The sequence below is a fragment of the Galeopterus variegatus genome, unplaced genomic scaffold (assembly GCF_000696425.1).
Source record: "Galeopterus variegatus unplaced genomic scaffold, G_variegatus-3.0.2 Scaffold5604, whole genome shotgun sequence".
Classification (NCBI taxonomy): domain Eukaryota; kingdom Metazoa; phylum Chordata; class Mammalia; order Dermoptera; family Cynocephalidae; genus Galeopterus; species Galeopterus variegatus.
In genome coordinates, this window is record NW_007731715.1 from 110,212 (window position 1) to 135,966 (window position 25,755).

Here is a 25,755-nt window from a genome sequence, read left to right on the forward strand (position 1 = left end):
GCCTTCTGGTGTTAATTGGTCTCTATGTCTGATTTCTAATCCTAAAATCTACGCTGAATAGTGCAAGAATTTCTAAAAATACCGACGTAGGATTTCTATGATACATTCTCTAAAAGCATATTTATTATTTTTTTACACACAAAAGTCACTTCAATTTAGATAACATTAAGAACCTCACTTTTACTCTTTGAATACTGAATACGAGTTTAAAGATCTTAACTCTTCCATGTCCTTTTGTTATTAATGTGGGAAGGATATTTGAGATTCTGCTAACAACTTCTCACAGAAGATAATATTAACGAAATAGAGGTATTTTATTTCTAAACATCAGTTTAATAGACTTGCAACTTCATAGTTAAATTGTGCCATTAGTTCTAACTTAAAAGTATACATAGTTATAACTTCTTTTTAACAAAAACAAAATTTTGGTTTTCAATACCCTCAAGAATTATTGAAATAATTCCAAATCAATATTATTCTAGTTCCTAATTATAGTAGGTGACTCAATAAAATAAATAACTTAATAAATAAAATAAGCTCAGATTTTAAATGATTTTCATGATTTCTTAAGCAGATTATTCATTTATCTTTTATCATCTAATAATGTATTTAGTAAGAACCTATTATGTCCAGATATTGCGTGGTTGCTAAGGATTAAAAAAATAAAACAGTCCCTTCTTCAAGGATCTCAGATTAGTAGGAATCTACTCATGTTGAAACAATAATGGGTTTTAGTGCAAAGCAAAATTTAAACACAATTCTTTAGTGGTTTTTCTATTTTCCTTATTTTATTATTTTTTTGCCAGTTAAATCCAAGTAAAAATACATTCTCCCCTTTCAAATAAGTTATATCATTAAACAAGTTATATACATATTAGCACAGAGAAATATATGGGATCATTTTCCCAAAGATAAGTAGTGGCCACACAAGAGTGATGCTTGCACGATTTTTAAAATAAGCATGAACGTTGAAAAACAAGCTAGTACCGTACTTTCAAAAGTAAGTTTCTATCCCTGGAACTAAAACAGAAAAGAAGAGGTGTGAGATACACAAATGAAACCACGAAATTTAGCCAAGGGCTTGAGACTTCCGTGCAGAATGTTCCTAAACGGCTCCTGGCAACAATAGGTCGCCCCCGTCCTAAAAGCAACCTAGGTGGCGGCATCTCCTACTTAAAGGTTTCATCCCTCCCAGCCCGACCGGCAGAAAACCCACGGTCTAAACCACCATAATCTTTGGAGAAACAATCTGATTGGCTAAGAAATGAATTACGCAACGTATCCCAAGCCCACTGAGAACCGGCCTCCCCAGGCCTGGCTCAGATTCCGCTTTCCGATTGGTCCCTACGGCAAGAGTGTAAGGACAATTGCTGAAGTTGACCCCTGGGTCCGGAAACGCGGGCGAAGATGGCGGCGGCCAGGTGTTGGAGGCCTGTGCTCCGCTGTCGGGGGCTGTCATTGCACACGGCTGCCGAGACCGCCGCCACGGCTCCAGAAACAATCGGCTCAGATGTCGCGGCGACACTAGTCGCGCGGTTCCCTCCGATTGGGGCCTCCTTGACTGCCGACAGCAAGGCGGCGCGGCAGCGGCGGGTGGAACGCTGGCAGGCGACGGTGCATGCGGCCGAGTCAGTGGACGAGAAGCTGCGAATCCTCACCAAGATGCAGTTCATGAAGTACGTGGTTTACCCACAGACCTTCGCCTTGAACGCCGACCGCTGGTACCAGGGCTTCACCAAGACCGTGTTCCTGTCGGGTCTGCCGCCCCCTCCTGCGGAGCCCGGGCCCGGGCAGGCGCCGGACATAGAGGCCCTGCGCGCCGCCGTGTGTGACTTCCTCCTGCAGGAGCACTTCTACCTGAAGCGCAAGCGCCGCGCGCCCCTCTACCAGGAAAACGAGGCCGTCGCATCGCCCTTCTTGGATCAGCTGGTGGCCGCCCTCATAGGCCTGCTTTGTCCACATAACCCGGCCCTGGCTGCAGCCGTCCTCGGTGAGCCTCGGGCCCCCCACGTCGGAACTGGGAAGGTGGAGATTGTACTAGACCACTCCGCCTCAGATTTGCCCCCTCGTCATTACTTTCTCTCTGCTTCGTCCATAACCCGGCCCTGGCTGCAGCCGTCCTCGGTGAGCCTCGGGCCCCCCACGTCGGAACTGGGGAGGTGGAGATTGTATTAGACCACTCCGCCTCAGATTTGCCCCCTCGTCATTACTTTCTCTCTGCTTCGTCCTTTTTTCTAGCCCCTTGATTTCTAGCTGTGTGCGGCCTAGTTGAGTAGCAGTCACTGCGTTAGGAATCAGGAGAGTGGGTTCTCGTGACTGCCCTGCCACATACTGGCTGTTCAACTATACTAGTAGTCTAAGCTCTGCAGAACTCCAGTCCTTGACTCTGCTTTGTGAATGTCCAGCCAAATGGAAGAAAAGCGGCTCCTTTAGAGAATGGGCTAGAACTGGGTTGCATTTTGGCTCTTCCACCAAAAGCTGTTTGACCATATGTAAATTCATTAACCTCTTGTAGCTTAATTTTTCTCATATCCAAGATGAGAATTAAATAATAGTACTTCGTCTTAGAATTGTGAAGATTAAAGTAGATATTTGCTAAAATATTTAACGTTTATTCAGTATTTATTCTGTACCAGGCCCTGTTATAAGTTTTAGATGTGTCAGCTAATAGTTAATCTTCACAATAACCGTTTACAGTAAGTAACATTGTTTTATAAATGGAAAAGAAAAGAGAAAACCAAGGCATAGAAATGTTAAATGTGTCTAGTCTAAGTCTACTGTTTCTATAGGGTATAGCTGGTAGATTTGGTGGTCAAGATTCAAACCCAGCCATTCTGAGTTCCCAGTAAACAATCAGAAACTTTTATTTAACTGTTCAGTGCAGACATGAAAGAGAAGGTATAGACAATTTTAAAAATCAGTGTTTCTGACTTGTTCATGATTTTATATCTACTACCCAATAGGTGTCTTAAAATTTATTGAATTATTGTTATAATGACCGTAGGTGTGTGCTCAACCGAACCTTGTAGTGTGCATGTTACTTCCCTTCCTCGGTAAGGAAGTGGTCTTGAGGGAAGCCTCATGGTCTTTGAGTACTCATGATTGGTGACCTAGGAAAACAACTTTATGGAGACCTAGGGTCCTCATATATAAAATAGAGATGATGACAACTGTCAGCACCTTTGAGAGTTATTGTGAAGACTTAATCAATTCATAAGACAGTTCTGACTTTTATTAAACTTTTTATTTCTGGTATTCCTGTTTGTTTTATTTACTTTCTGTTTATTATTCTTAAGTGAGAAACCTCTTTGGTTACAGTGTTCAGCATAATAATAGCACAAGTAGACAGTAAATGTTTGTTATATTGAAATCATAATTAAAGCTAAATCATCACATAACTTAGACTCTTAATCTTACATCAGAGAGTGATTTTGGATATGTTTTTTAATTAGCACACTCATTCTTAAGTTGTCTATTTCTAAGTTAGTATTCTTTAGTATTCTAATCATAACTAAATGTATCAAAATAATCAGATGAGGAAATTCTGAATATCTTTTGATAGATTGTAAACGCCCAGTTCACTTTTACTGGTTGCGTGGTGAAGAAATTATTTCTAAGGGTCATCGAAAAGGTCGAGTTGATGCTTTGCGATACCAAATAAATGATAAACCGCACAACCAGATTCGAATATCCAAGCAACTCTCAGAGGTAAGGACTTATTGTATATGTGTTTGTTGACATCTCATGGAGGAAATGTCATAGGAAGACTAATGGGCTTGTAGAATAAAATGTTTTGGCTGGGTTTCTTACCTTTCAAATTTGCCTTGAAGACATCTGATCTGAAAAGTCTTTTTTAGCTTTTTACTCTGCCATGGAATTCCGCAAAGGTCAAATAATCATTTTAAGAGTGGTTAAGACATCTTTTCAGTGCCGTGCAGATCTTTTCTTTTTCTTTCTCTTAATGTAAAAATGCTGATAATAGTTTATGATTGTAATTTATAGTAGACTACACTAGGTAGTCATAAATCAAGGGATATTTACAGTGAAGAGCTGGGTCATTTTACATATTTGCAGTTCCTTTGGAGAAAAACAAGTATATTTCGAGTATTGTCCGTACTTCCTTGCTTACATTTGTTCTGTAAAAGTTTAGATAGTTAATATTTTAGGCTCTGTGGGACATAATTCTCTATTACAACTATTCAGCTTTGCTCTTACAGTGTAAAAGCAGCCATATACAATATATAAATGAATGTGTATGGCTGTTCTAATAAAACGTTTTTGATAAAAACAGGTGGCTGGCTAGATTTGGCTCATATTAGGTGATGGTATTATCAAATCATTTTGTAAAAATGCCTCATTTAAAAATTTTTTAATCTAATAAGAGTGTGAGTAAAACACATACTAATGTTGCTATGAACTCAGTATGTCTTTTCTTTTTCTTTTAAGTTCTGGCTGGCTAGATTTGGCTCATATTAGGTGATGGTATTATCAAATCATTTTGTAAAAATGCCACATTTAAAAATTTTTTAATCTAATAAGAGTGTGAGTAAAACACATACTAATGTTGCTATGAACTCAGTATGTCTTTTCTTTTTCTTTTAAGTTTGTGCCGTTGGATTATTCTGTTCCTATAGAAATCCCTGTTATGAAATGTAAACCAGACAAACTTCCATTATTCAAACGGCAATATGAAAACACCATATTTGTTGGTAAGTTTTTCTTTTGACATACCATGCCATAAATGTGTTCAAAATGTCCTGTGCAAATTTAGAGCATTAATTATAAAGAAAAATTAATTCTTGATGACAGGCTCAGATAGTCCATAAGCAATATAATTCACAATCTCAGGTTATTGCAATATGCATGAAAATTGGAAAGAAGCTATTCTTTCAGGTCATCTTTTGAAATTTTTTCTGCTTCTACTGAATTAGTATTTCACTTTAAAAAACTTATACATATGAGACTTTGTCGATTTATAATACAGAAAAATTGATTTGTGTTTTTTCAAAAGAAAAGTTTAGAATTAGACTTGCAGTAGCCATTGACTTTTCGACTGAAGCGTCCTGTTCATGCTACAAATGGTGATAACCATCAGGAATTCAAACATTAATGAGGACTGATGTCTGCCCTTATGCAGCTTATTCTTTTGCTGCCTTTTCTTTTCTGTTTTCTTTTCTTTTTTTCTTTTTCTTGAGGAAGATTTTAAGAGAGCTTTATACTAGTTCTCCAGACCCTTCTCAGTCCCTGTAGTCTTAGGTAGGCAGTGACCTATGGGAAAATTTGTCGAAAAGACTTTACCGCCGTTCTTTAAAGTCAAGAATCTCAACGTTTCATGAAATGTCAGTCCTTATTTTCTTTACTTAGAAATGTAGTGTAAAAATTATTTTTTTAAAAAAAATTAGGAACAAGGTGTATAATTATTATATTAAGTAATAAAGGAAGTTTTTAAAGTCATGACGAGTTTGTATCCTCTGGTGAATATGACAGAGAAACTAATAAAACAGGATAATGACTAAGAGGTTTGAGAAAAATGAGAGAATAGAGAATTTTAAATAACTTTTACATACATTCTTTTGGTTTATTCTGTATCACAGTGGGTTTTATGATGACTAGCAGGTCAAGAAATTGTGCTTCTATGTGCAATTTACTTTATTATAATCCATAAAGTAAGTAAACTGATATTCCCATTTATAAATGAGAATTTTCAGTACTGAGTTCATGATGTATGGAGAAGAAAAATGAGTTTGAATACTAAATGCTAAAACCATGTGCTCCAGATGTTCTACATGTGCATTTCATCTGAAATATTTTTATTTCACTCTTCAGGCTCAAAAACAGCAGATCCATGCTGTTACGGTCACACCCAGTTTCATCTGTTACCTGACAAATTAAAAAGGGAAAGACTTTTGAAAAAAAACTGTGCTGATCAAATAGAAGTTGTTTTTAGAGCTAATGCTATTGCAAGCCTTTTTGCTTGGACTGGAGCACAAGCTATGTATCAAGGTAAAACTAATATGAGATTGTTGTTCTTTGAAAGTTTCTGTTACATTTTAGGAATTTAATAGTTCAAGATGTTTTCTTTGGGTTAAAATGTAGATGGAAAATTAACATTTTGAAAATTTTTGCATTAGTACAAAATTTAGTTGTTTTAAAATTCGTAATTAAATATTTTACATTTGAAATTTGCAAGTGGCACTTGGCTAGTTAGTTTGATCTTTTACTTTGGCCACCTTCTGTGTGAATGTATTTTTTTATGATGGTTTTCTTAAGCATTTCAAAGACTATAGTCAACTAAGTCAACTCTTTGTAGGTGGTAACAACTTTCTGAGGGTAGAAAAGGAAATGATTTGGTAGAGTAAATACTTAAATCATGGCTATCCTGTATACTTTCTTTAAACGCTATATTCAGGATTTGGTTCAGGAGATTGTTCATTTGTTTAGTAAATAGTGAATGCTTTTTATATTCCTGACATTGTTGGCTTTGGAGATAACAGTGTTGAATGAGACAAATCCTGCTCTCCTGGAGCTTATAATAGGAGAGTAAAAGACAATCAGCATGTAATGTTTTCAGCTAGTGGTAATACCGTGGAGAAAATATTAGAGTAAGTGGTAGAGTGGTTTATGGGGTGGCGGGTATAAATGAAGTGTGAGGTGGAATCTGTTTAAATAGAGTCATTCAGGGGAGGTCTCTATAAAAAGACTTTTGAACAGAGACCGGAATGTTGAGGATCTGCCTATGCACAAATCTGTGGGAAGACACTTCCAGGCAAAAGGAATGGCAAGTAAAAGTCCCTGAGATGGGAACAGGCGTGACATGTTTGAGGAACAACATGAAGGCTGATGAGGAAAGTGGGGGAGGGGAGTGACGGAGGATGAGGTAGAGGAAGCAGAGGCTGTATCATGTAGGACTGTTAGAGTCCATTGTGAAACATTTGGATTTTATTCCAAAATCTGAAGTAATATACTATGAACTAGATTAATCCTATTTGATATTCAGGAGGAATTTTAATACAGATTTAACTGTTACTAGGCTTATGTTTTTTTTGTGTGTATATGTTTTAACCTTATACTCACAATTGTTGACTTATATTTCTGTACTAGAATTGAATGGATAGAGTGGGAATAGTAATAGACAGAGGCAGAAAAAGTGAGAGGTAACTTCCTTGAAGATGTTAGATGGCAGTTTATTCCTGAAAGATAAAGTACAACTTCATCTTTTACAGTAGAACTAATTACGTATTTTAATTATATTATTCATTGGTTGTCTCCATTAAGTATGATATAAAATATGTGTGGAGAAATAAAGTTACTGCTTGACCTTGGCAATTGGGCTTAAAAGTATTAAAGTCAGTCATTCTGGAGCAAAAATCAGCCAGGAAATTTGAGTAGTAAAGGTATTAAGGTATTAAGGCATCCTGGAGCCATTTATGATGTAATACACATCAGGCAAAACAGCAGCAACTCATAAAACCAACTTTGAAATATGTAAAGCAAGACAGTGGATTTTTCTAAGGACATTGTTGAAATCCTTAGAAAGGCAGTTTATTCTGAAGATATTGTTTTTGTGGATTTGATGAAGTAATTGGTTATTGAGTGGGAGATACTGCTAGTATAGGGGAAACATGAACATACTTGAAGTCTGGGAGCAGTGATGTAGGAGGGATATGCATAAATAGAGTTTGCTGTTCTTTTTAGATTAAGTTAAGGTTGAAAGCTATTGAAAGCTGAAGTTGTTAACAAAAGATGAGTCTTGAGTTTGGGGATACTAGAAGGGAGGAAATAATTCTTGATGCAGAAATGGAATATAGGGTTAGAATGGAGAAAATAGGGAAACTTCGAGATCATCAGGCATTCGGTAGGTAAAGTACGTAGGTTGCAAGAGATGTTTGATACCCTCTAATGTGTTTGTTTTGTTTTGGTAAAATATATTCTGTGTGTAAATTTCAGCATACCTTTCTTCTGCAGGATTCTGGAGTGAAGCAGATGTTACTCGACCTTTTGTCTCCCAGGGTGTGATAACGGATGGAAAATACTTTTCCTTTTTCTGCTATCAGTTAAATACATTGGCACTGACTGCACAAGCTGATCAAAATAACCCTCGTAAGAATATATGTTGGGGGACACAAAGTATGCCTCTTTATGAAACAATTGAGGACAATGACGTGAAAGGTTTTAATGATGATGTTCTTCTTCAGATAGTTCACTTTCTGCTAAATAGACCAAAGGAGGACAAAGCACAGCTGTTGGAAAACTAAGAAAAAATATTTTTGATTCTGGACTTTGGAATATTTGAATTTCACTGAAGGAACAATAAAAGGGATTTTAATGATGACAGTGTCAGATATTAAACACATTGATTTTTTGAGACAAATATTTCTTATGTTAACCTGTGGTTAGACCTCTTATTCTGCTCATATTCACCACTGAAATATATTTAATTTTAGATATAGTACATTGATTTAATAATTTTATTTATTTATGGCTAACTGATAAGACTAATTGAGCTATCTTCAGTACCTCAGTATTGTGAGTGATTTTTAAAAGTAATATAAGGGCAATAATTCAAATGCTTGAGAATATGTAGATGATTTTATTATATTTTTTTCTTTTTAATATTTTTATTAATAACATAGTATAGAGTTTCAGAGCTCTACTTAAACCTCTTCAAAACATGAATGATATTTTGCACATATAGGAAACTGAGGCCCAGAAAAGTTAAGTGACTTTTGCAAGGTGTCACAGATGATTAATAAGAGAACTAATAAGTTACACACAACTTAGTTTCTTAGCATTTCTTGGAAGGAATGCTAACGTATTTCAGTTAGTGTTATTTCCCAGTCCCAAAGATTAGGAAACCAGCTTTGCAGTGTTTCAAATCAATTGTCTTTCAGTAAAATTGTTATTATTATTGAGAATTAAGGTTTATTCAAACCATTTTTAGTGGGAAAGAAGAATCACCTTTCTATAATCATGCTTACACTTGTTGTTTTATATAACCTATTCTGAATATTTAATATATCACATTATTTACCATATTCATATAACAAATAATTTCTGGGGTGTTTTTTCTTTTTTTTTTCTTTCTTTCTTTCTCTTGCTCATTTCTTTCTTCTTTCCTTCTTTCCTCCCTCCCTCTCTCTCTATTCAAACCATTTTTAGTGGGAAAGAAGAATCACCTTTCTATAATCATGCTTACACTTGTTTTATATAACCTATTCTGAATATTTAATATATCACATTATTTACCATATTCATATAACAAATAATTTCTGGGGTGTTTTTTCTTTTTTTTTTTCTTTCTTTCTTTCTCTTGCTCATTTCTTTCTTCTTTCCTTCTTTCCTCCCTCCCTCTCTCTCTTTCTCTTTTTCTCTTTCAAGACAGAGGCCAAGGTTATATTGGTAGATGCTTCAGGCTAGAAGCCCAGAGATTGTTTACCACAAATGATTGCTGAACTGAAGGAATATCACTTGAAAGATAAAATTTAGTACAACCAAATGCCTCCTTTGCAAGACATTGTTCTAAGTGTTCCATCTTTCGCACACTACTTCCAGTTTACCCTGAATGTCATGTAATTTCACAACACCATTCTTTTGTTTAAGCTGTTTCCAATGCTTGGAATACTGTTCTGTACCCTTGGTCCTGTCTATTCCCACCTGTCTATTGCAGTTCCATTCATTCTTCATGGAAAAATGCAGATATATAGGGAGCAACCATACCAAACTCCAATTTTGGCCCTCACTTTCTAACTTACTGAACCTTGGATAATTTTAGTTACCATCCTCCACTTCTGCTTCCATAAAACAAAGTAATCTCACAAAGTTGTAAGGATTAAGTGAACTAGTGCCTGTCAAAGTGCTTTAAAATACTGCGTAATTAAAATACTTAGGGTTCAGTTGAAATGCCATTTCTAAGCCATACCTGATTAATTGTCCCATACTTTGAATGCTTATCCCTCTGTGGTAGCACTTGTTTCATTCTTTTGTAACAATTTTTCTCATTACAAATGGTGGAGAGCACACACAGACACATACATCCTCCTTCCCCCTATACCTATACATCTACTTCAGAATTTATATAGTACTTACTATGTTCTAGAGCCTGGTCTAAGTATTTTGCTTAGAATGATCACAATCATTGCATGAACTAGGTACTATTATTCCCATTTGAGATGACTTAAAAGGACATAGGCAGCCCAACCACTTGTTGAAAGGTCACACAGCTAAAAAGTGACAGGGTTGTAATATGAACCCATTGTACTATTAACTCGGTCTGACTCCCGAGCCTACTTAAAACCACCGAGCCTACTTACAACCACCGTGGTAGATGTGCTACAGGTGTTACAAGAGTGGTACAAATTTAGATACAAGATTGATTAATTCTGAACAATGTGAATCCTTGTCTTGGAGCAAGTAACATTTGAACTGGTACTTGATAGATGGCATCTTCCAAAAATGGGGGTAAGTGGATGGAAATATGAATGAAGGTGAAAGTCTGCAGGATTTACTTGGGAAATAGGCAGTAATTTGATTTATGTAGGTTGGATGTGATCTAAAAGCAGTTGTGGAAAACAAATATTTACCAGGTAATGAAAATCTAGTTGATTTCAGAATTCTGCCTAACACTGAAATTAGAAAACAATGTAGCAATACTTATAGACTTATGGTGTTAGATCAGAAGAAATCTACGCTAGTCAAGATATAAATATGTAGGACAATTGGGAAAACATCAGAACACCCAAGTCCCTTATGAAATAAACTGAAAGTATACTGAAGTTCATTAGCAAATGATTTAATGATGTGAACCAAGGAATGGAGAATCAAAATGAATACAAATATCAAAGTGAATATGTGAGTAAACAAAGTCATGGCAAAAGTAAGCATAAAGCAAGGTTAGCAATATTTTCAAACAACTTAAGGCAAGAAAAGACATGCAGTGTTAAAAGGTCATGTTGCAAATTGTAATCAGTATATGAAATGATAATGCAAGTCTTAGTAAAAAAATAAGGAGTAATTAAGAAAGTTGGTTTACATAAAATTTGGTACCTTAGAAACAGAATAGATGTTTTAAAATGAGATAGACCATTTATACAAAATTATTTATTAGGCTTCAGAAAGTGTCAGGAAATTCTTAAAAGCAGGAATTATATAAGCTGTGAACTCTATACCACAGTATACCCAGAAATTATTAATATAGTTTTAAACTAGAAACAATCATTTGAAAATAAAAAATATATTCCTAAATAACTACTTAATTTGCCTGGACAGAATATTCAGTATATAACTAAACAGTAACATAGCTATATCACAATCTAAATGAAAGCTAGGTAATCTTATTTTCCTTTTCTTTTTTAGTTAAATGTATTTTTTACTTGATCTGGACATTTTTACATTTCTTATAATTGAGAAAGTTGATTTCATTGATTAAGAAAGCATTTTGTTAATGTAGAAGTAAAATGAGTAGACTAAAATGGAAACCCTGCATATAAAAGTGGGATAGAACTAGTTATCTTGGATGTTTACGCCTGTGGATACGTGAAGCTGCAACCTGAGACAACCACTGAATAAACAACCTGTCACCCTTTAGCAATTGTCAACTAACTTTGCTTTAATTTTACGAGTAAAACTATTTTTATATTAAAACCACACAGAATGTAAAAAGAAAACATTTTTTAAAAGATAAAAGGAAGCTTAATGAAATTTTCACTGATCTCAGAACTCTGGAAGAACATATGTCTTACTTACTCTTCGTGGTCTTAGGTTTGAGTCCTGTTTACCAGTATACCTAATGACAAATTCATAATGTATGTTTATTTAAAGTAAGAAAATTAAATCAGCATTTGTATGTATGTGTTTATATAAAGTAAGAAAATAAAATGAGCATCTGTTTTAACAAGCCTAATGAAAATGGGAAGAAGACTAAATGTAAGAGACAGTGAACTGGAAAGGAGAAAACAGAACTAACAAATTGTCAAATAAGCAGTTCTTTGCCCTATCCCCTCTCACATCAGTAAAGATGTAGAATAATAATAATAGTAAAGAGACAATGTTCTGGAAAATCTTATCAAGAAGAAAAAGAATACATTTAGAATTATAGAAGGTGAAGTAATATACATAGTGGAGACTTTAGATAGATAAGAAAATATACACAACATTAATTTGGACATTTGCTCCTGAGAAATACAAAGAAAATCAAGTAAAGATAGAAAACTTAAATAGACCATGGAAGACACTGAAAATGTTTCTAACAAATCTTTCCAGAAGGATACAGAGCAATACAGTTTATCCATGAATTCTTTGAAATTTCCCTGTAACAGTAAAGTTTGGAATGCTACTCAATTCATTTTATGAATTCATCCTAACTTTTCAAAAATTATTTAAAAATACATAGGTTAAGTACACATTTTAATATAATTGCAGTAATCTCAAATAAAATGTTAACATACTAAATTCAACAGTAATTTAAAGAATCCACTATAGCCGGATAGGATTAATCAATTCAGTAATGGATTAACATTAGGAAATATGTTAATAGAGAACATCAGTTGTTTAAAGGAAAAAAATAAAGCTTTTGATAAAGCTCTCAATTTTGGTTTAAAAATGAAAGGAAAAGTAGATAAGTATTAATAGGATACTTTAAAGAAAATCTTGTCTTAGTCAACACCCAACTCATATTTAATTGTGAAACATAGTGATATTCCCATTCAAATCAAGGCCACCAGCTTATGTTAATAGAGAACATCAGTTGTTTAAAGGAAAAAAATAAAGCTTTTGATAAAGCTCTCAATCTTGGTTTAAAAATGAAAGGAAAAGTAGATAAGTATTAATAGGATACTTTAAAGAAAATCTTGTATTAGTCAACACCCAACTCATATTTAATTGTGAAACATAGTGATATTCCCATTCAAATCAAGGCCACCAGCTTTGACCTTTATGTGCTGTTTGCTGATCCATTCCAAGGGCCTATAATCGTAGAAGATACTTGGTAAATGTTTATTAAGTGAATATGAATTAAAGAATTTAAGGTAGTCAATTTTTCTAGTTTGAAATCTGGTATATCTTTTTTATTTACATCTTTCATATCTCAGCAAAGTTCAGAGTTTTCTTTATGTAGATATCCACACATTTTTTACTTATGCCTATATGTGCAATTGTGAGTGGATTTTTTCTTTCCAATTATATTCCTTTTTATAGCTTTTTCAATGGCTTTATATAGCTGATATTGCTATACATTTATTTTGTAAAAACCAATTTAATTAACTCATTAAATTCAAGAATTTTTCAGTTGATTCTCATGAGGCACATATGTCTGATCGGCTTTGGGTTCCTCTGAAGTTTCTTATCAGCATAGATAACCATTAACCTCTATGTAGCAAAATCCATTGGACAGTTTCTGCTTTATTTTACTCAGTACAGTCTGATACATTTTGCATGGTTGACCATTTCTTCATTCTTGAAGAAGTATCTTTCATTTGCTTGAATGAAATATACTCTTGCTTTTCTTACTCTCTCATTGATCATTCTTTTATATTTCCCATTGCTCTTCTCTCTCTAACCTTTCTTCAAATATTGGTGTACCTTTGGGTTCTCTTCTAGGCTTCATTTTTTTATTCACACTCTCCCTAGATGAACTTGTCAAATTCCATAAAAATCTATTGGGATATATTTTATGAGCAATTTTCCCCCCTAATTTTCCAATTTTCCAAAATTTCCAAAAAATACATATTATCTTTACAATTAGAAAAAAATCTATTTTAATTTGAGGAACTAGTTCCCTTTCTTGAATGAACTCTAAGATGGAACCCTCAATTTATATAAAATTTCACTCCATCATAAGCAACTTAATCGTGAAATTCTATTTGAAAAAATTTCTTGATTATATTTGTTATTTAAGAGAGCGTTACTTAAGAAAATTTACCTAACTTTCATCATATATGTATTTTAACTTATTCTCAGTAGTTGATCCCTAGAAACTGAAAACTTAGACACAAAGCCTTAGATTCTTTTCATGAGATATTTTAATAGACCAATATTTTGGTCTGAATGTTTGAGTCCCCCAAAATTCATATTTTGAAATCCTAACCTACAAGGCTATGGTATGAGGAGGTGGGGCCTCTTGGAAGTTTGGGGCATTTTGGGAGGTGATTTGGAGTTAGTTTCTGCCCTCACAAATGGAATTGCTACCCTTATAAAATAGGCCCAAGGGAGTTCCTTCACCCCTTCTACCATGTGAGGACACAGGCAGAAGGCCCTCACCAGACACTGAATCTGCTGGCACCTTGATCTTGGGACTTCCCAGCCTCCAGAACCACGAGAAATTTCTGTTGTTCATAAGCTGCTCAGTTTATGGTATTTTGTTATTGCAGCCTGAATGGACTAAGACAACCAGTAAAGTTAATTACTATTCCTATTGCATTTAATATTAAATTCTAGCCTATGTTGAATAATGATTGAATTAAAGTTAAGGCTAATTTATATTAAATGTGTTAGACACAATAACTTTAAAAATCATTCAATTGCTTGTTGTCCAAAGTTTGGGAAGGAGATGTTTTTAAAACAAATAACAATAACAATAAAAAATAAGAATTAGGGAAGAACAAAAGATTCTGCAAAGAACAAAAATTTACAAGTAAATATATTTCAAATGTATACACACAATTACTGTCAGTGAATAATAAAAGCACATGGTAGACTAAAATTTGGCAACAGCTACTATCCAAATAAGCTATCTTTGCATTAAATATAGCTTATATGAATATATAATCAGCCTGTTCTAAACAATGCTACAGTAAGCCATTTTTTTAGTATGAATTAATCTCCATTTCTCAGTCTCATTTCTGTTTCTTCTTTTTGTCTGTGTGAAAAATACTGAATTCTGTTTCAGATTTTGATTGCACTTTGTGTCTTTGTCATTCTACAGAATTTTGTATTTCATAATTTTTGCAAATAGCATTTGACACTTGAAATTGGCTTTTGAAACTTTTATAGTAGTTTGTACAGAAGTCTGAGGTTTAGTGTGTAGTTTGTTTTGGCTTTTTGCATTTTTTAAAGAAAGTTATGGTTATAAGATGATTTATTTTTTATAATTATGTAATGGAACTGCCATCGGATTTAAAATGCAGGTAGTATTCTCTAGAATCAAATTGATGGGAAATCCAAGTTGATAAATGCAAACGGGATCTCATTTGCCTTTTTATCTTTTTATTTTTGGACAAAATTAATGAAGTTTTATCCCAATCCTTGGTGACATATAGAGACTTAATAAGCAAAAACTCATACATTAGCCAGTTTAGAAAAACTGAAGACAAAAGTAACTATTCTTTATTTTCCTATAGATACCTGTGTGATTATAATATTTTAATTCAAATGTACAGTCAGAATATTTCTATGAAAATTGTGTTCATATACTGAAATTCACAAATTTAGCATTTTTTGATGTAATATATATGTATGTACAAAATGAGAATCATCATATTTTTTATTGCTGTGGCCTTATTCATACTGTAGAGATATACAGTGCAGCAGTATACACCCCAAATAGGCAGTATGCATTATAAATGAGCTAGCTGTACTTTTTCATTGTTATTTTAATTCTAGGTTTAAAAAAATGGAAGTTTGTGTGTGGTTTAGCCACTTGGAAAGTATTTGTGTCTTAACTCCACATGAAACTTGACTTTTATTTGAGCACTAACAATATTTGTGTTATAAGTACTTTATTAGGATCTTCTGAAGCCTTTCAAGAAATTTTCTCTCTTAATCATTATTAATAGTACTAATAGAGAAGGTAAGCAGGATTTAAAGCTGGAGTGGGCATCAAAGATAATTTAGTTAGGCTTTGTTTATGACATTCATTGTTACCCCATGCAGAGGTTTTGTTTTTGTTTGTTTTTTAATTAATTGCCAATATTAAAAAGGAGGGGTGGTTGTAAAAATATCCAGATTTCCAGATTCTTTTGAAAAACTGGAAGATCAGACAGAATGCCAGGTTTTACATTCTTGCATGTCAACAATAGACAGGACCTGGGAATTGTCTGCTCTGGGTCCCTTTAGAAGGGGTATACTCTCTCCAGTTTGTCACATTCCCACCACTCCTTATTTCACTCTCTATCCGGCCAACATCATTGGATCTACCTCACTAATTTCTATTAAATGTTTTGTTCATAAGGCATTGTATTTATGACCCCTGAGGCCCACATAGCTGTTAAGAACGTGCATTATTGGTGGCAAACTCAGCCTTTACAATTACTTTTTAGGCTTTGGAAATCTCAGTTTTCCAGCAACAGTAATCATAAATTCAGAGGAATTCAATTTCATTTGAGATAATTAAATCAAATAAAACTTTTAGTCTTTAGGTTGGGGGATGATATAAAGTTATCTGGTGATATAAAAGTTAAAGGTGACATAAAGTTATCTGGCAGAATACATGCACGTCTGTTTCCTTCATCCTCTGCTAAATGAATGGCAAAGTGAAAATCCTGAAATTTTTTTGTTTGGGCTGATTACATATTATGAGGTTGGAAGAGATTTTGTACATTTCGCAAAACCAAAATTGGCAACCAGAGAGTATTTGGACACTACACTAAATATTAGTTTTCTTTCCTATCCTAAATTATGTTGTCTACAGAACTGTACCCTCTTTATCTGTGGAAGAATGGTTAAGATGCTTGTACAGGGTTGAACCCTTATGAGACTAGAGAAGGTGCCCAAATAGTGGTTCAAACATAGACTGGCTAAGAAGCTGTGAGATCAACTATTAAACAAAATAAAACAAAATCCTTCAACTTCTGCTTCCAAAAATGGTGGACAAGATTATTTGTTCCTTTATTCCTGCTATAACACCTGACTACATATAACAAACATCTACTTGAAGGTATTGCAAAGCTAACAAGGTAGTGAAAAGTTGACAGACTTATATGTGGGAGAAGATGGAAATCTAGACAGGCAAACCTGGTATTGGGTCTGCTTTTGCTCTGGAGGGGAGATTTGTTAACCAAGGCTGAAAGAATGAGTAGTGCTTTAACAGCCTTGTGAGACTAGAAGGACAAAAGTTAAAATGTAAGACCTCAAAGGTTGTGACTCTGGTAGAATTCATTGGTTTGAGACCCTGAAGGACAGCGCCCTCGGGGTAAGGGTGAAACAGAAGTAAATGATTCACATAGAATGTAGCTTAAAATCGAGTCATTTAGATAGCTCAGAAAATTCTTAAATTTTTAAAGTAGATTAAGGTGACCTTAGATTTCTAATGCCCTTAGGAACCTGAAAGGTGAAAACCTGGAAGAAGAGAAAACTTTCCTAGACCTCAAATTATTTCAACAAGCACTTTTTCAAAAAATGTCTTCACATGATAATCAGGCATAGGAGGAAAAAGACAGAAACATATGATTTGTGAGATACATTTTAAATATGTTTACTGTGTTCAAAGAGAAAAAAGACTCAAATTTCAGTATAGAATTAGAAACTAAAAAAAAAGTCACTGCAGATTTGCAAAAGAGCCCAATATAAATTTGATAACTAGAAAAACAAAGTAGTAAACAAAATTAAGAATTCTAAATGTATTAGTTATTTACTGCTGCATAACATATTACTCTAAACTTAGTGACTTTAAACAGCACACATTTATTTTCTTACAGTTTCTATGGGTCAGGAATCCAGTCATGGCTTAAAGATAACTAGAAAAACAAAGTAGTAAACAAAATTAAGAATTCTAAATGTATTAGTTATTTACTTCTGCATAACATATTACTCTAAACTTAGTGACTTTAAACAGCACACATTTATTTTCTTACAGTTTCTATGGGTCAGGAATCCAGTCATGGCTTAAATGGGTTCTCTGCTTCAGGCTGCAATCAAAGTATTGGTAAGGAGTAAGGTCTCATCTGAAGGCTCAGATAGGGAAGGATCTGCTTCACATTTATGTAGTTTTTAACAGGTTGTTGGGCTGAGGTTCTCAGTAGCTTACTGGCTGTTGGGTGGTAGCATCCTTAACTTCCTTGCCCCATGGGCCTTGTCATCTGAACAGCTTACAGTATGGCAGGTTACTGGAGAGAGACTATAAAAAGAATCTGCTAACAAGACTATTGGCCAAAAGCTAAGTCACTGTGTCGAGTCCATAACCAAGGACAGGGGATTACACAAAGGCATGACTAGGAGGAGATGTGAATTAATGAGGGGTGGGGGAGGGTACGGCATCTTAGAGTCTTCTCACCAAAATATTATAAGCGAAATTACTGAACCAGAAAGTAAAAATAAAGCATCCAGAATGAATGTTTCTTCATAAAGTTTGATACTATTACTCTGCCATCACCAGTAAGTGGGAGTTGATATTTACTCATGCCCAGAAACAACGGAAGTAGAGTGCACAGAAGGATAAATAAGGATATGGGTTATCTGAATGCAAAAGCTTGGAAATAAGGACACTATTAGGGATAGAAATGGAGGATTAAACTAGGTACTTAGGAATCCCAGTCATTCTTACTCCATGTACCAGTAGGTACCCAACCTGCACTGTTCTTTGTACTGATCTCTACACAATTTGATGCTGAGTAGATATTTTCAATGCAGTGGATAATCAGTGAGAATGTGTGTCTATAAATTGCTTGCTCTACTGCATGATATTTTATTTTGTTTATTTTCTTTTTGCACAGGATTTTCAAGATGTACTCATCATTTATTTCTGAGATGTGTGCAGTTTTCTTAAAGAAATAGATATTCATTTTAAAATTAGCATTGCATCACGAGGGTGATATTTGTAAACATATTTCAAATTAGCATTGTAGGATTCCTTAATCATCCCAATTTTCATTATTTGACCTGACCAAAAAACACAGAGTGCCTTGACTGGTCAGTGACCTGGCCAGCTGCATGTTTTCCTTTGCAGCCTTGAACCAAAGTTGGAGTCTTGAACATTCCTAAGCACTGATAAACTTGTTAGGTTGCTGCCTGAAACACTGAAAAATCAAACATATTGCTAAACATGTGGAAACTAGCCCCAGCCCTGAGACAGATTCCTTAAACCCCCATAAAAACTCCACACCCGACCCCTCATTGTGGACCTACTTAAGTGGAACATCTCTTTTCTCGCTGTCCAGATTGAGGACCATTGCAGCACTCTGTCCATACGTTCCCCTAATAAATGCTTTGGACTGATCACCTGGGCGTTTAGTGCTTCTTTCTTTGGAATTCCAACTGGTCCCATATTGGGTTAGTTTTGGGCAATCCCTTGTAGGGACTTCTCTGCCATCCACTTTTGGGGTAGCTGCAGTCATGAGTTTGGCTGGATGGACAAGCATACATTTCAATAAGTAAATTTTTTAAATGTTTAAAAAACAGCATGACACAACTACAGGTCAAGAATCAGTTTTAGTTTATCTCATAGGCCTTCTACCTTTCTGTTTAGTTAAAATGGAAAATTTCTTAAATGTTGACAGGACTTTTTTAGAATAAATCATGACTATCACTGAAAGACCAGTTTCAACTGGCAAAATTGGACAGAAACAGCAATTTGAAAAACCAAGCTACTTGTAACCTTTGATAAGCAAAGTCTTCTATAAACTAATTCATTGTAATATTACCCCCTTTAAAAAAATTATTGCAAACTTAAAGATTATATCAGTTGCATATTAGTTTTGAAACAACCTCCAACTGGATTCATGTTGAATAAGATCCAAAAACTTCCCTCATCATTCAGACAGATGCACAGGAAGCTGGGAAGGAAAAGGAAAGCATATGGTGAGTACATTTCTTAATGCCAGGTATTACGTTAACATTAAAGAAGCCAACATTCAGCTTTCCTATTCATTTGGTACTCTGTGAGAACGTTCAGTGACTTATCATGGACTACCCAAGGGGTCATATACAGAGTAATTTATTTACGACAATGCTCTGCAGAAGCATCCAATGATGTTTATGAATTTACTTATATATACCCAATAATATCCTATGAATTAATGAATTTTATCCACTTTAGGTGGAGAATGGATGATTTAGTTTAGAAAATTGTATTTTCATATAGTTTTGTTTTTTAGTTTCATTTTGGTCTTTAGCATATAAAATTTTTGTTGTTGCTATGAAATACATAATCATTATAAAAAATTTGGAAAACTTAAGTGGGGAAGATGATCTCATACTGTTAACATTTTGGTATATCTTCTATCTATGGACTTTTGTTGATATTTTATGTTTTTGAGATCAAAGTGTAGATACAAATTTTTATATTTGTATTTCATAATCACCTCAAGTATTATACATTTCTGTATTCTATAAATTGTCATTTGAGGAGTGTTTTATAGGTAATTAAATAGTAAAATTATTACAGAATTATACACTAAAAGAGAAATACACAAACATGAAATTTCCATAATATTGAGTTTACACTCATTTATGGGGAAAAAAAGAATCACAATTTTTTAAACTATAAAAATGCAAGATGATAATTATATAAGATTAGTTAATGTGGGTGTCAAATATATTTAGTGTTGGACTAGTTCACAAGTACACAGATGATTAAATCCTGACTTTCAATATATTTGCAAGATTTCCGTATCTTGCCACCTGGGTGTGATTCATAATCGGAAAAATAAAGGATCTGAATATATTTGGAAAGCTCTAAGAGAAGTAATATTATCTATACAATTATCCTCTGGTAAAGTATTAATTTGTTCCAATCTTTGGAAATTAGAGTTTTAAATGCCATTTGAAAGAACAATGTTGGAAAAGTTCTATCAGTCTAATTCTTATGTTACCTGAAAAGATAAACAAGTTTTAAAATAACCTGATTTTAAAATCACGTTGAATTTGATTGTCTAGATTGAAGACTTGCTTTTGTCATTAACTAGTTAAGTGACTTAGGACCAATCAATTTTTCTTGAACTCAGTTTCTTCATGTAATAAATTGAGAGAATTGGATAAGATCTTCAAAATTCCTTCTAACATACAGTGAATCATTCCTTCTAAGCCTCCCACTGCACTTGTAATTTGCCATTAACATTATTTTTTTAGTTTCTTTTTCAAATGACAAAATGGTAGGGTTCTTAAGAGCTAGAGAATTGTGTGGGGTTTAGTGTTCTCTTTCACTGAATTTCCTCAGTTGTGATGCTTCTCTTCCAGACTTTTCTCAGACACAGCAATATCCTGAGTCTAGACTCATAAACTTTTAGAATAAAAGGAAATTTAATGGTTATCAAGTGCAATTCACTATTCAATGTGTGAATATTCTCTGAAACACTTGCACTAAATACTCAGTCCCCTCTGTGCTTGAAGGATGAAGATTTATTACCTCCCAAGGATGCCACTTTCTGTTTTAAAATGTATCGATTATTAGACAATGTTTATTTTAAGTTGAAATCTGTTTCCTGGTAGCTTTTTGACATTCATCTTAGCTATACCTCTTAAGGTTATTTGGAGGATCTTCTCCATTTCTTTTCATCAAGTTCAAGTACATTTCTGAGCATCTTCCTCTGTTCTTGAGGTTCCCCTCCGCCAGCCCATTAAAAGGTTTAATGCCTATATTTTCTCTGAAATTTTGGAAATCTTCCCAAAGTCTAAATTATTACAATACTCAGTTTTTCTCAATTTGGCCAACATCAGCTTTGAGATTATGTGGTTATCTTTTACCAAGAAATTTGTCAGTTTTACTGTGTCCATGATTTTCTTCTTACTGGTTAGAATTAGGCCTTCATGTACTCAAAAAGAAGAGCAGCAACACTAACATTTGCTGAACACCTACTATATGTCAAGTACTTAGTCACATGCAGTAATGTTCTCCAGCTAGCATCAAGCTTCAAAACAACTCTGAAAAGGATGTTTCACTGTCACTGTCCCTGCTTGATTTCTTGCTTCCCAAGTGGAAGGTTCTTTGTATTAATAATAATACCTGTCAAATTTCCACAATACTAAATATGTACTTGATATGACCTCAACATGACCAACAGAGTGACGGCAATATTATAATAGGAATAAAAGAAGATGAATGCTTTAAATTATTTATTTTATAAAAAATTATCAGAGGAAATCATGCTGTTAATGCTTTTCCTTTTTAACTATATCTTCAGGAATTTACTTGTTTGTGTGAATATATCTATTTCATTAATTTGTCATTCAATGTATTTCCAGGGATTTTAAGTAGTTTATGAAGCAGATTTTTTGTCTTTTCCTTTGGAGAGATGGGAAGATTGGCATAACGTTATAAACAGTTTCTGTGAAAGTTGAAAGTGTGTCGGAGCTGGAGGGAAGGAAGGACAGGAGAGAGAAGGACCCATAAGTGGGGATCTCACAGGACATAAAGCCAGAGCAGTGAGTTCTGAGTGGTGCTGGGGCAGCCTAGGTGCTATTATACATGGATACAAGCTGCGGAGGTTGAGATTTTTTGTCTTTTCCTTTGGAGAGATGGGAAGATTGGCATAACGTTATAAACAGTTTCTGTGTAAGTTGAAAGTGTGTCGGAGCTGGAGGGAAGGAAGGACAGGAGAGAGAAGGACCCATAAGTGGGGATCTCACAGGACATAAAGCCAGAACAGTGAGTTCTGAGTGGTGCTGGGGCAGCCTAGGTGCTATTATACATGGATACAAGCTGTGGAGGTTGAGCATTCTCATGTTCACCTGTGGAAAGGAGACCTGGCCATGGCGTTAAACTCTTGAGCTGAGAGACTGGAAAACTACCTGATAGAGTTTGGATGTGTTGTCCCTGCCAAAACTCATGTGGAAATCTGATCACCAATGTGGCAGTTTGGGGATCTGTTTGAGTTATGAGGGTGGATCCCTCATGAATGTATTAATGCTTTCCCTAGGGGAGGGGGACCTCAGTGAAATCTCGATCTATTAGTTTCCATGAAAGCTGGTTGTTTAAAAGACCCTGGCACCTCCCCCCTCTCTCTCTTGCTTCCTCTTGCCATGAGATCTGCTTGTACCCACCAGCTGCCTGCCTCTTTCTGCCATGAGTAGAAGCAGCCTGAGGCCCACACCAGACACAGCTGTCCCAGAATCATAAGCCAAATAAACCTCTGTTCTTTATAAATTACCCAGTCTCAGGTATTCTGTTATAGCAACACAAAACAGACTAATACACTACCCCAACCCCAATTTCACTTCAAAATCTGAATCCTCCAAAGGGCTGTCCTAACCACGAGCAAACTAAAAGACTATTCACAGAAAATAAAGCCATGTGGTCAAGAAATATAAGAAAAACAATGAAAGTCCTTAAACTCAGCTGCAATATGGGGAATGCAAATGAAAATAATGATTACTATTTTATTCTCATTTGACTGGAAAAAAATTAGAATACCTAAATAGTACGTTTCATCCAGGAGGTGGGGAACTGGGAGATCTAATACACGGCAGGTGGGCATTTAAATTGGTGCAACCACATTGGATTGCTGCCTTGCAGTGTCTGCTGCAGCTGAAGATAAACATGCCCTTTGACACAGCAATTACACTTCTAGATCAATGCCCTAAATACACTCTTGCTCTGGTGTACAAGGTGTGTAAGAGGATAGGCACTATGGCACTGTTTATAATAGGTGCAAACTGGAAATCTCTAAATGTCTGCCAATGAAGGAATAGATAAATAAGTTGTAATACATTCATGTAAAAATACTAAATAGTGTTTAAATGGATAAATTTTATAAATGTATTCACATGAATGAATCTTGAAAACAGCTGGGGGATAAAAGCAAGTTGTCAAAAGATATGGTCAGTATCCTCCTATTTATGTAAATTAAAAATCCAAATAACATTATTTATATTGGTAATAGTATGTACGTGTGTGGCAAAATATAAAGATATGAACTGCAAGCTCCATACACACTTCAGGATACAGCTAGTATGATGATGCAGGAAGTAGAACGGTATTGGAATAGGGTGGTGGTTATGTTTGGTTACTTTAGTTATGTTTGTAGCATTTATTTTAAAAAAGGAGGATCAGGAGTAGGTATGGTGAAATAATAGCATTAAGATTGGAAGACGGGTGTATTGGTTTTCATTCTATATTTTCTAAATTCATATGAACACTTAAAATATATACTTATAAGAAAATTTATGTAAGTTTATATAAATATAAATAAATAAGTGATGTGTGATATGCAGCAAAAGGTTTGTGTGTATGTACATATGTGTGTGTATGAAAAACAGATAGGCAGGGCATAAGCCTGTCTGGGTAATATAAGCATGGAATGATCCTAGCAACGTTGGAGAAGGGTCGGTGGCAGGGGGTGCTGGTAGTCAGCCTCAACCCACCCCGTCCTCTTACCAGGTTTATGACTCCACCACAGGAAAGAATTCAAGAGCAGAGTGATAGTAAAAATGAGAACAAGTTTAATATAGTAGATAAGAAATACAGGTTCCACAGAGAGTGCAGCACAGCTCCAGAGAATGAGCAGGGTCCACACCAAGTTTAACAAAAAAGCAAGAAATGCATACTTAAAGTTCAGTACAAAGTGCAGGCTGTCTCAAGAGAGTAAGCAGACACTTGCTTAAAGTAAGTTTGACAGAAAGTATACACACCTCAGCCAGAGAAGTGTAGGTTCCCTCCAGAAAAGTGAGCAACAATGCTGTCTTCTGCTGGGATTTGGCTTTTATAGTTCTGCTACCTAATGAATATTCAATTAAGGGGGTGGTTCTGAGTTATGTAACATTAGTCTTGCACATGCTCAGTTGGTCTCTTCCTGGAGCATGTTCATTGGTCAAGTCCTGTCACATGCACTGGCATATTCAAGAATGTTCTGTGCTCTCTAGCACTTCTAGTGGAAGGTCATTCAGCTACCAGGGTTTTATAATTCTTCTCTACTGAGCATGCCCAGCCACTGGATTTGAATTTGCCCAGCCAGCCCCTTTTGGTCTCATTTTCCCCCTGTTGGTACTGAACATAGGTCTAACTGGCAGCAGTAACTTTCCTCCACTGGAGAGCCTAGAGTGGGGGGGCCTGAGACCTCAGGGAGTGGCTGGAAACCCAGAGATATGTCAAGAAACCTGAACCCAGGGAAACTGAGAACCTCCTATCTCACTAGAAATAAGAAATTGACCTAAATGTACAAATTTACCACATTTCCATGTGATGATCTAGTACAATTTCCTGGTTTTATCAGTAAAGTCATAGAAGCCAGAAGGGTTAAGTGACTTGCCCAAAGTAACATGCCCATTAGTGACAGAGCTGGGTCTAGAATCCAAGCGTTCTGAGTCCTGTCTGCTGTTCTTCCTACATGGCCACAAACAAGTCCTATTCACAGCTCATGACTTGCAGTTTGTCTCATAAGGTAGATAATTTTTTGAACTGTACTTTACAGATTCCCTTTTATTTTATTTTCTACTAGTTGTATCTATAGTAAAAGGGATTTTGAAGTGGTATTAATATTCAGATGCCCCGAGTAACTCTGAGGTGATATTTGGGTTCATGTTAGGCTACATGAGTTGAAAGTCAACGAAATCAGAAAAGGGGACAACAAAACAGAAATGGTGATCTGTCCTCATTGCCCAGAGCAGGCTACCTGTGAAAGGCATTTAGCTCTAATTAAGCTGTGGCTGCTGCAAGCATTGCTCTAGAGATTTCTCTGAGGTTTTTGCTTTTCTTACTGTTTCAGGAAGCCCTCCTTAGTACCATTACATTAGCAGAGACAAAAAGAGCCCCTCACATCCATATTACAGGGTCTCTGTTATTTCCTAAAAGGAACTAGAAGAAAGTTGGGGCTTCCTGCAAGCTTATTTGCTGATCTTCAGGTCAGCCTACTTAAAGTGTTCAGTGTTAGACTACTTAATTATAGGTGTATGAAA

General features: G+C 35.1%; 1 protein-coding gene across 1 annotated transcript; it reads left to right on the forward strand.

Annotated features, from left to right (window-relative positions):
- The first annotated feature begins 776 nt into the window (after window positions 1-776).
- MRPS30 (mitochondrial ribosomal protein S30) lies at window positions 777-8,371 on the forward strand. The gene is made up of 5 exons (XM_008589713.1): window positions 777-1,990; window positions 3,563-3,708; window positions 4,604-4,709; window positions 5,827-6,003; window positions 7,966-8,371. The coding sequence occupies exons 1-5, from the start codon at window positions 1,408-1,410 to the stop codon at window positions 8,253-8,255; spliced, it is 1,302 nt and encodes a 433-aa protein (XP_008587935.1). The 5' UTR covers window positions 777-1,407; the 3' UTR covers window positions 8,256-8,371.
- The last annotated feature ends 17,384 nt before the right edge of the window (window positions 8,372-25,755 follow it).